The following is a 12,113-nucleotide window of genomic DNA, read 5'->3' as shown; positions in this document are numbered from 1 at the left end:
AAGCAGGTCCCAAGGCTAGAAGGAGTACTGTTACACAGCATAATGCCTGATGGATTACAAAGAGCTCTGCATAGAAAGGTAAAACCACATGAATCAGTGTGGTGCTAACAAAGTGCAATACTCTATGTTCGGACATACAGTTTTAGATACAGTTCTAATTAATGGAATTCAAGGAATCATTAGGGTTTTTTTGTGCTTGAGCTGAAAAAAAAAATGAAGATGTAACAGTTTGTCACAATCAATTGTTTTGGCAGTAAGAGCTTTTTCGGAATACAAATGGCATGTGGCTTTGGCTGATGAATAAACAAAAAAGGAATATGCCTAGGATAAAGCAGTCATGGCTTTATTAAAGAAAAAGAATTTGGGAGAAGGTCAAATTTTGGAAGTAATGGTGACAATAGCAATGATTGGGAAAGAATTATTTGTAAAGATGGCAGAGATGAATTTTGCTGAACTTTCCCCAACCAGTGCAGTTATTCGAATGGTTATAAATGAAAGAATGTTGTATGATGTGATGAAAGCCCAACTTTAAGCATTGCTGATGGATGATCCCATATGCATGCCTATGGCAAGCAGAAACTTTAGAAATGGGTACTAGTAACAGGCATGTGTGTCAGCAATCATTTAAAAAGAGAAAACAATTTCGTGCTTATGTGGTGATGCGATTGAACTCAAATATATGGCACTGGATAGTCTACGTCTTCCGTGGAATAGAATGCTATGAAGAAGGTTTTACTGGCACCAAATATAAGCTGGGTGATACGCCTGTTACACAGGCGCTTCAACGGCCGTTAAGCAATATGGCAGGTGGCCTTCATGGCCGTTACGCAGAGTTAGATGGCAGTGTGAACGCCGTTGGGTTTCCAATGGCAATCGACGCCAACGTAGGTCATTGGTCTCTATTCCATCACTGTTTCCACCCGTTCTATCGTCAGATAGGCAAGACGGCAGCCCCCAGCAACGTGTCCCTGCTGTTATGGTGTACTAGAACAGACAGGTGTGTCGTTCGGGGCCGATTAGGGGGTACCTTTTGCGATGCAAATTTCTGCTGAGGAACTCCTGTTGTAAGCAGCGCCCCTGCCGGCCGCTGCTTACCAGTTGGTTTCAGAAGTTACGTTCCCTAGATAGTCTTTTTTCTTTCTTTCATGGTGTAAAGTTTTATAAAAAACCTCTCAAATAAGTCTTGAGTTTGATTTAAAAACCTTTAAGTGGCGCTTGCTGCAACAGGAGTTCTCTGGGGAATGTCTGCGCTCCATACATTTTTTTTTTTTCATTGCAAAAGGGACCTTCACACTCCATTGGTTTTTACCCCGCACGGCACATCTTACCTTTTAGTACACTGTACCGCTGTGGGCGAGCGCACTGCCGCAAAAAATGTGGTGGGTTGCGCTACTGTAACCCACAACAAGCACAGCCATTTGCAAGGCCATGAATCAGACTGTAGCGGCTAAATGAGGTTCCCCTGTAATGTTATAAAAAATTGTTACAAAGAGTAAAAGGAGCACACTGTGCAACATGCAGCACAGAAAATCATTAGAGAAAAACATTTTTTTGGAGTTCGCAAAGTAAAATTTGAAGATTCGCGTGATAAATCGTCCAAAAGAAATGGAAGATGGAAAGTGCTGCGCGAGCACAGCCACCACCATTCAGTTCCCACAGCCGCTACGGCATTCAATTGCATTTTGCGTTAATGCCATTGCAAGTGCCCGTGTAACAGGTAAAATAGGGCATATTGCCCAAATGAAAAGAGGTGAGCTTTTAAATGAGCAGTAAATGTGGCAGCACCACAATATGACAAGGTAATGGACATACAGTACGGAGCTGTATAAGCAGCTTATGGGAAATTGATTATTGTGAGTTAAAGGCAACAATGAGCCCGGGCCTAAGAATGAGCCTTGGGAACCATGTGTGTGTTGTTTTAGAGCCACAGTTGCTATTGGAAATTACTGGGTACTGTTTCAAAGAAAATTTCCAGTGTGGTAGACCGTGGCCAGTGTTACCGTAGCATTTTTCTTTTTTTGACAAGGTTCAATGTTAGCAATGACATGTGCTTCCTTAATTTAGTAAGCGTAGCTGCAAGCAAATTTTTATGATCAGTTTATTGACTTAATTCTCTCTGCAAAGTATGCAGTGTCAATAATTGGCTACAGGTAATGATATTATAATAAAATTGCTTATAGTACCTGATAATCTTGCATACACTGTTAACTGCAGATGTATTAACTCTTAACCTCATTATACAGGACCTAAAGGGACCATCAAAATCCATTCCATTTAACAGGAGTTATATTTGCTTGGGAAGGTCCACTAAAAAAAACGAACCCAAACACTCCTTATGATGTTGTTTGGTAATTCCATTTAAGCCACTTTCTATTCAACAACATTCCACTGCATTTACTTTTTCCAAAATTTTTGTAGCGGTCACGATGTGGTTTTGTGCTGCTAATTTATGGCCTTTGATGTATCCTTTTGTAAAGCTGATTGTGGCACCAGATTTAAAACCAAATTTCTTGCATGCGACAATTTCAGCCAGCCAGCATTGTGTTTGCAGAAAAGCTTAGTGAATTGTAATTCCTTAATGCATTTTTATTTTCTCTGTGTTTGCAGTTTTGGTCCTGGTTATTGTAGCTTACACCCGGAGTCGACGATCAGATCAGAAGTTTGGCCATGGTGGTGTGGATGATGACGTCCGGGAGAACATTATTAGCTATGACGACGAAGGTGGTGGAGAGGATGACATGAATGCCTACGACATAACACCCCTGCGGATACCAGTCGATGCATCCGGCATACAGATGCCAGGTCCAGAGAAAGCACCACCTTTGCAGAAGGAAGTGCGCGTCCGAGAACGTGAGTGCACATAGCATTGTTGCTCTGCCACCAGTTATCATCGTTACTATTAAAGGGGTCGTGAAGAGATTTGCAAAAAAAATTCCCCCGCATTTCCCCGAGGGGGACAATGTGAAAGTGCGAATGCACGGTTGTCGGCCCGCTTGCGGCGCTTGCGCTCGGCCCCCGCAGCCCACCGCCTCGCCGCCTTCTTTTCCATCTCTTCCATCGGGTTTGTAGTATCACGTGTACACCACGCAGTTATCAAGCCGCTATAACGCCGCTGAGTCGCCAACGCACGCCGCTGACGATGTAGTTTGAATGCGTTAAAGATATAAGGCGCGTCACTAACACTGATATCAGCGTCGCGTCCGTGGCTTGGTCGGTAGAGCGTCGCGCTGCGGCCGCAAAGTCCTCGGATCGAGACCTGGCGCCGGATGCTGTTTCTTTTTTAAATATAGAGGAGCACTGCGGACGCCGCCGCCGCCGCCGCCGCCGCCGCCGCCGCCGCCGCCGCCGCCGCCGGTGGATGGTTTGGGGTCGCTTATAAAGTGCATTCGCACTTAAAAAAATTGTGTTGTGTGTGCGCTTATAACTGTGGAACCTTGATAAACAAATAATGCATACCCGTTTCGTTGCCCGATATCGGTAAATAGGAAAACAAATGCAGTTACGGTTTCACCGAGGCTTTCCTTCTCAACTCGTCAAGTGACGTTTCAGTAAGTCTGTAAGAAGCCAATCACAGTTCTCCCTCGTCTGCAGAATGTGTTGGCATAGAGCGGGCTTCAATTCAAAAGGGTCAGATAAAGCTACAACATCGGCGCCATGATGAAACTCGCCCTGCAACTGAACGGGAGATGTCTGATCTCTGATACGACTGATCAACATGGTCGAACTTTCAGTCAACAACGCGGGCGAGCGGCGCAGGCAGAAGTAACCATGTTTAATCTGAACTGAGCATTCGTAAACTGTTTACGCTGTTTCACACAAGTCTAAACTGTTGTTTTGCTAGCCGATATTCTTGCACAAGTTTGCCGACGTCTGTCTCACGTAGCCTGTAATGTGAGCTGCGCGAACGTGAAACTTCTGACCTGAGGAAATAAATTACCGAACGCTTCAAATGAGAATTTATTACACAAACACGTTTAACGAAGGAACTTCGAGTAGTCGGAACTTAGAGGGACACTGAAGTGATTTGTAAACATTGCGGGATTCCTAGCGCAAATTGTAGTCCGGAGTCCATAGGCCATGGTTCGACCACTCTGAGCGCGTTTACGCGAATTTATTTAGTAAAGAATCAATTCGTAAATGCTGTCCTCCTCTCTGCACCCTCGCCCATTTTCTGTGTTGTTTTCATGTGACGTCAGGAGGAGATAAGCTGGCAATTGGCTGCGCTACTGCATGGCTCGCCGACCTTCTGACAGAGTCAGTCGGCCCAGCGTTTAGTCTGCCGGCCGCCGACAGGTCGTCTCAATTCGCTCGCTCAGTTGAAACTAAGCCACAACACGTTTGTGAATAGAAGAATGTGCCTTTCTTTACTTTGTTAGTTTCTACACTGTATCAAGCTCTGAGTCCGGGTCGCTCCACACAAGCGCTGCACAAGTGCACATGCGACGCTTCGCTGACTGGTACGCTAGTAGGAAAATCTAAGGCCACTTGAAGGCGGGGGAAGAGTCAGCGAAGTCAATATAAGTACTAAGGAAATAAAATAAACTGAAACCTTTACCGTGCAGTGCCAAACTAGGGAGCAGGAAGCACTTTTTTGCGCTGGGTGAACAAGCACAGCGGTCAGCAGCACGACCACACATCTGCGAACACTTTTCCGTCTAAGAAATGCAGTTGCTAGACGTGAGATGTTTGGGGGACGCTTACTGCACGAGCGCTATACAACAAATAGTCACCGAAGGTACTTGAAATGCTAAAACTAAATAAAAGTGTAAACTGGTTATACATTATATACCTTATATATCCAACTTCGACAGTGCTGGCTCGTGGCCGAGTGGTCTGAGGCACTAGGATTATTGTTTTGCAAGTCGCAAGTTCGAATCCCCGAGGGTACATGCTTTTTTATTTTTTGTAAGTTGATTTTTCGTTTGCGGCCGATGTTTTCTAAACTGAGTTCACCATTTTTGGGCCGTAACGTTCACTACTCCACGAGTGAGTTCGCAGAATGCGCGCAGACTGACGCTGACGCGCTAGCAAGTTCTCGTTGGCGTGCTGTTGCCACAAGCACCGACTACTTGTGGGCAGTGGGCACAGGCCAGAATCAGCAGACCCTTGGCCTGGTGCGAACCCGCTTTTTACGATACAGGCATGAGTGAGGCAAGCTACAAATATGGGGGAAAAGCGCATGGTATTTGAGCGTCTGATGTGACGCCGAGGGCGTTTATCCAGTGCGTAGGCCTCGGCTAGTGATTGCTACGATTCTAAGCCGTCCTGGGAGGCTTATCTTATGGATTTTACAGCCGACAGCATGGCAGAAGCACGGTATGGCAATTGTTGAGATATCAAGAATGCCCATCCAACGATAACGTCGGATGTCAAGCATGTTGTTTTACAGAACCAAAACCGAAACTTGTTTGAATGCTAATCCTGGACATCGTCCAATCATGGTGGTACCGCCTCACGACATCACAGCTTTTAGTTGGTGCGGCCGCCGCAGACTGCGCATGGTGGTTTTTCTTCTTTCAGGCTTTATAAAATAATTGCTGACTTATCAACCGGATAAATGAGGAAAAGTGTGGTAATTTGAGCCAGTCTACGCAGTGCAAGCAAAACCGGGAGCTTGACAAATTCACTTCAGTGACCCTTTAAAACCCATCCATCATTTACTCATCAAGCGCAAAAATAACTAGCGAGAAGCAGCGATACAGCGCGAGTCGCCACGTCCCACCATCACGCAGTTCGATTGCTTTCCTGTTTCCTCCAATAAACAATGCTGTTAACGCTGTTTCGTTGAGTGTATACGCTTCCCTTTTGCTTACTGCAAAAGCGTTCAACAGTAAGTTGGCGGTTAAAGCTTTGGGTTGATTAGAATTTATAAAAACACGACAGAGTGCTGGGTTACAAATGCAAAGCGGCTTTTATGCAGTAGTTTTTCGCCGGGCGTGCTTCTCACGTTGGTAATGTAGGAGATAAAGTGTCCGACTAGGCTGGCCCGGAGGCCGCAAGTTCGAATCGCACACGGGGCACCCCCTTTTCTTTCTTTGTTTGTTTCTTTCTTTCTTTCTTTTTTTGCTTGAGTGGTTTTGGTCAATTTTATACAAAAAAGGTAAGATTCCGAAGAGAATTCGGCAAAACAACGTGAAATTCAGCAGGGAAACTGGCTGCAAACTACAAACAGCCAGCATAGCCAGTAGGTCTGAGTTCTGTTACAATGGTTGCCAGACAACTGAAGCGGTCACGACACCACTCATGTGGATAGAAAACTGTTTTTGGCAACAAATAAAGGATGCATTATTGTTAAAATACCAGGTTTGCAGCTTTGCAGAACAATATACACAAAGAAAGTTGACAGCGTTGAACTCTCCAATGTTCTTGACATGACGTCACTGCAAGTTGCGCTGCCAACCGACGACGCACGCATGGTTGCTTGCGATGCACCTCAAAACGAGAATTTCAAAGGCGCCTCCTAAATTCCAGAAGCAATGAATTGTGAAAATATCTGGGATTTATGTTCTTAAAAGGTTGTTCAAGCAGACAAAATTAAGCAAAGACAAATGCATTTTCTCTTCACGACCCTTTTAAGGCACTGTACAGTGGCCTTTTGGCTAGTTCTTTTTCTTCTTCTTTTTTTTTTTTTTTAATCATTGTTACTAGTAAGGCACTGTACATCATTTAAATAACCGTTGCTTGCAAATGTCGCACGTTTCCGAAATATAAATTCTAGGATTGTGTGAGGCTTCATACGGGCATGGAAGTGAGTTGTAAACATCGTTTAATTACCTTACCAGCTGAAGCCTAGAATGCATAGACCATGTTCCAAGTTTGTTTGGCAGATTTACGCTCATTTCTAAGTGAGATGAACGTGTCCAAAGGCGCCATTACCCTTGCAATATTCTCCCTGCCGAATTGAATATGTCTACTATGACAGTGCACTGACAAGTGCACAGGTTTAAACTTAACACACTGCTAGCATGTTTAACCCGTAGAATCTTTGTGTGAACAAGCAAAATGTCGGTAGTAGCTGTGACACTGGAGGAAGCGGAAAGTTTCAAGGCTAACATGGCATACAAACGCAGTGCAAACCACTGCAACGTCACCATCACCCGTCGCGGTGCTGGCTCAGTTTCTCAAGTGTTGTGCTGCTGAGCTCAGGGTTCTGAATTCCGGCCAAGGCAGCCATTTTTTGGTGGCTGTGAAAAACGGAAATGCCTGCGTGTTGGGACTTTCGCGCGTGGTAATGACCTTCAGGTGGTCAACATTAATCCAGACCCCTCCACTATAGCAGGCCTTATAGCCCAGTTGTAGCTTTCAGCTCGTAAAATTGTTTGCTGCAGCAGACCATTCCAGTGGCATTGCCTCCACTGTGTGGTCGGGTATAGTGAAGGACAGCCCTCTTCCCCCCCCCCCCCTGTGGTGCAGCACCCGCGGGGGCCCACCCGGACGTGGGCGACTTCATCCGCGACCACCTGGACAAGGCAGACCAGGACCCCGGGGCTCCCCCTGTGGACGATGTGCGCAACTATGCGTATGAGGGGGGCGGCTCCACGGCAGGCTCGCTCAGCTCCCTGGCTTCCGAGACGGACGACCATGAGCAGCGCTTCGACTACCTCAACGGCTGGGGGCCCCGCTTCCAGAAGCTGGCCGACATGTACGGACAGGGCGAGAGCGAGGAGGACTAGGCGTCTCCCTTTCCCCCTCCCCTTCCCTCACCCCATTGATTTTGTTTCACTCCTTGTGGCCTGCTCTCTTGTAGAAGCGTGGGCCACTCATCACGCACTAAACCAAGTCGCACAGTGCACGGTGGGCAGGGGCACTCTTGGTCCGCAACAGGGGCGTCTGTGCTCGCTTGTTGGGAACAAAGTGCACTACAGAGGCCTGGGAAATAAGGGAAGAGCGTGTGCTTGGTCTGGTTGCAGGCTTGCTGCCTCTGTTTCCCCGTGGTCGTCACTTCATCATCAATACAGCAGTGCCACCGTATTATAGGCTTCGCGAGACACAATTTGCTCCTCGGTGCCCGCGCACTGTTGCCGTAGTCACAAGCACTGCTGTATCCGGAACTTGAAATAATCACGACAGCGCGTCGTGCACACATGCCATACACACTCGATCTTAGCGTGCCATCTGACCTTGGGTCGGCAAGCCTGCTGACCTGGCCGGTCTGCCTCACTTGCCAACAAGACAGAGTTGCCCCTGCATCGTGCCCTGTGCTTCGTGACTTGGATGCCCAAACGTGCCTCGTGCCTTCCTTGAGGCTGGTCATGGAATCATCCCAAGTGTTCGTACTTCATTCTGTGTATAGTTTTTAGGTTTTTTTATTTTTTAATGAGGGTGCAACATTCGTCTTGTGCACAAGTGCAAAAGAGGGTGCTTGTTTTCTGTTGTTTCCATGGCAGCACGGTGCAATTTTTAAAAAAGCGGTAGAAAAGTTGCATCGGCCTTCTGTGACTGCTTCTTATGCAGAGCAGTATTTTTGCTTTTTTGACATTGTTCCTTTCTCCTTTGTACATTTGTTGAGCCTGATACACTTAACAGTGGCCATATAAAGGCCTCTCACTTTTTAGCAATGAAATCGCAGATGCTTAAGGTTGTGTTTTTACTACTATGTTGCCAAGTGCCATTACAAACATGCACATGGCTTGGAGAAATATTCACTGCCGTCGATTTATTTTGTAAGGACACTGAACTTTCTGTAAGTGCACCCTTTTTCAAGCTGTGTGCTTGTTGCCAGTTTTGTAACTTGTGATTGAGCCAGCATTTTTGTTGCATCTTAAGGCTCAGCTGAAATTGGAAAACTGCCCAAATCTTTATTGTTTGTTGAAATCGTTTGCTGTAAAGTTACTCGTGCGGAAGCATGTGTCCTCCATTATGTTTTCGTGCTTCGAGTGTACGGCTGTGGACTCTGCGTTGTGTGGCAGCTATGTTGATTCAAGGTCTCAGTTTTAGACACGGTTGTTTTCTGTGCCATGCTGCCTCATGGCCCGCATGTGCCCTTCCTTTTTTTTCCCCGAAGACCGCCCCGTCCCGGCCACCCTTATCTCCTGAACTGATCCTCGCGAACGTCTGAACACACCCTCGATTGTCCCTCAACGTTCTGCCGAACAGCTCTGTGGCGGGCACCCGCTCGGGGTGCACGCCACGCGAGGCAGAAGGGCTGCGCGCGCCAGGCTGGCCCCCCACCGCACAGGTGCCAAGGTGGCAGCGCATGCTCTACGGTGCATTCCATTTTTTCGGGCAGCAGTTCACGCCTCTCTCGGGGTGGGCCCCTGGCCACCCGGGGCTGTCCCTCCCGTGCCATCCAGAGGCTCGCAGCTTCCACCGAGGCAAAGTGAGCAACAGGTTCCTTTGTTGCCCCGGAAGTGAGACAAAGGGAGTTATTTATTATTGTGTCAGAGTTGTATACACGTGGGAAGAGTATGCACCCAATGCAGTCCCCCCTGCCTTTTTGTGTGCGACATACAACAGTGGAAGATGCAGCGTTTTTCTACACATTACTGTATACAACATGCACATTGTACTTGAAGCGTGTTCACCCAGTGCAAGTGTGTCTGGTGTGTGGGTGTATTTAAGAAGAAAAAAAAAAGCATGCATCCTAGCTTTGTATGTGTCTTGCATCTCTCAGCAGCAGCTCGCGTTTTGTCTTAAGAAAGCCAAGATGCTCAAGTCTAAGCAAAGTTGTTTTCCTTTTTGCCCTCTTTGTAAATGCGTAACTAAAATGCTCATTATGACAGTGTAGAAAGCTGTGGCTCGGAAATGAGATTGTGCTCATCCTACAAGAGGCTGGACTTTGTTTTCCATTTAGTTCCCTGTGATGCACAATCTCAGGCTAGGGAACAGGGGAATCGTGTTTTGGCATATTGGTGCTTACGCGTTGTACAGTCAAACCCACTTATAACAGTACCGGTTGGAGCAATATGGTACCGTCAGCACTGTATGTAAAATGAACTGCCTTTTATAGAACTATTATTCTATGTCGTCGGTTACGGCAGGTGCAAGTTTGAAGTGAAAAAATAAAAATAAACAAAGCCACTTTCTGTGCGTGGTGAATTTCTGCATCTTGTTCTCAAAGCGTTTCTCTTCTCCACTGCGTAATTAGACATTGCTTTCTCCATTGTCTTGTTTGCATAAGTTGGCCCAAGAAGTCAGTTGCCTGGGCACGGAGCAGACAAACTACAACTGAGTTTCCCATGTCCTTAACGTTATTATTAAGTTTTATAGATAGCCACGCCGTTTACAGCACTGGCATATCTTTGGCTTTTCATCATTTTATAAGTGGGTTTGGCTGTGGTACCTTTCGGGGACCTTCCAAAGAAGCTTTGGTTGATGTTTCGGTGCTTTGTTTCTGTTGTGGTGTAATCGGTTGCCTGTCATTTCTCTGTATGTAGCCTAGTGAGCATTTGAGCTGTCTATTGGACTGACTATGCCATTCATTAAAGGTGTGTAATATGTTGTATTTTTAATCGATGTGATTCCTGGTACTCCACAGCACGTGTCAATACCAGCTTCATTCTTACCTTATCATTTTCTTTGGGTTGAAACAATCATCACATTGTGCTAGTCACACCTGGTTATGGAAGCTTCTAATGAAAAGCACTTGTGCTTCTTAGGTGCGCATCTTCTGCTGTTCCACAATGTGGTTACATCACTACTGTTCTTGGGTTTTCTGCAGCGTTCAGTCCGTTGTGCCCACCCAGCGTGTCGTCTTTTCTTTGTTGTGCCTTCGGGCTCCATTGGTGGCCTCCACACTGCAGTGGTGGCGCGTTTTGGCACAAACCATTGTTTTTTTTGCCCCCTGCCCCCAGCTGTGAGTGAGCTGGCAGCTGCTACAAAAGTTGAACAAAGCTGTGCACGTGCCCTTGGGGCAGCTACCTGTGGGAAAAGCAAAGCCATCAAGCATATAGTACCACCACGACTTGTAGTCGAATCGTACATAAATATATATATATTATGTATATTATATATGAGAGAGAAAGGAAGAGTGCAGGTAGGGATTATAATGTTTGTGTGCGCGCGCATGTGTGTGTGTGTGCATGCCCCCCCCCCCCCTTTTTTAAATGAACGCACAGCAGTGCAGAGCTTGGGTTGGCCTCCCGTTGAGGTGGAGTATTTCATTAATGATGTCATATGTTTGTTTTTCTTGCAGAGTGGGCAGCACTCTGTTTCTGCGGGCACAGAGGTTTCTCTGTCAGTTGCCTTATCTGGCATGTGCTGTGCATGTGTGTCCCCAAAGCAGCTGTGGTGTAGGCAGTTTTCGTTTTTTGCCCGAGTCCGGAGAGTGTATTTGTTGATGAAGTGCCTAGTGACCCCCCACCCCACTCCACCGTCTGTGCTGGCAGAGGCTGGGTGCTGCTCAGCACGTGTGCTTCGTGTAGGAATAGCTTTCAGCGAGTCTTGTGCTGCATCCCTGTCTGTGTGACGCCAAGCTTTGTTTCGTGTTCCATTGCACGTGTGTATGATACTGAAGAGCCCTTCTGTTTCCCCCCCTCGAGTGCGACTGCTACGCATCGAGTCACACATCGTTGGAAGGTTTTAATGAGAATTGTGCTTGTGTACTGAAGTTCTTTTTTGGGTGTTTTACAATGAGCTGTCTTCGCTTCAAGTATGTAGATGTTAGGTCATAATTTTGGAGTCTTAATAAAAGCCACATATGTTAAATCACATTTGTCACGCATGAGTCACTCAGCACCCACACATCTTGTCGCAGCAGCACATTAGCAGCCGTCGGATGTGGCGCTGGCTGCATTGGTGCGGTGCACATGTCGACGTCCCTCTTGTCGACAGGGTCCTGAGACGATTGTTAGGCCTACCAGGTTTAATTCCACTCGTTTAAGCAATGCTGCAGTTTCCAGGTAGCACATGAAGCACACCTGTGCGGTCTTCTTGGCACAGCCCTGTACAGGGGGAGGAATACAGATACTACACTTTAGACGCACGCTGCACTGTCGGGCTGCCCGAGTTGACAGCTTTGCATGCTTTTCTCGGGGTGTGCCTACCGCTCAACACGGGGACACTGAATGTTTACTTGGTCCCAACCTTGACCACCACTGCGCCTAATTAATGTCGGTCCACAACATGCATTGCATCAAACGTGTCATTATATTCACAAGTTTCTTTACTTGAGG

The 12,113-nt window shown here is 46.7% G+C and overlaps 1 protein-coding gene across 4 annotated transcripts in view; it reads left to right on the top strand.

The window, feature by feature from the left end:
- Nucleotides 1–11,649, top strand: part of Cadn (neural cadherin) — a 297,368-nt gene extending 285,719 nt beyond the window's left edge. For all 4 annotated transcript variants that reach the window (XM_077686006.1, XM_077686008.1, XM_077686007.1 and 1 more), the window contains exons 36-37: nt 2,608–2,850; nt 7,414–11,649. In XM_077686006.1, the coding sequence (XP_077542132.1) occupies nt 2,608–2,850; nt 7,414–7,673 (503 nt within the window). In that variant the 3' untranslated portion in view covers nt 7,674–11,649. The remainder of the gene's footprint in view (nt 1–2,607; nt 2,851–7,413) is intronic.
- The last annotated feature ends 464 nt before the right edge of the window (nt 11,650–12,113 follow it).

Source organism: Haemaphysalis longicornis, unplaced genomic scaffold (genome assembly GCF_048455015.1).
Source record: "Haemaphysalis longicornis isolate Haplotype H1 unplaced genomic scaffold, Haemaphysalis longicornis Haplotype H1 scaffold_1, whole genome shotgun sequence".
Taxonomy (NCBI): domain Eukaryota; kingdom Metazoa; phylum Arthropoda; class Arachnida; order Ixodida; family Ixodidae; genus Haemaphysalis; species Haemaphysalis longicornis.
Note: the sequence above shows the minus strand (reverse complement) of the source record. Positions and strands in the feature narration are given on the sequence as shown.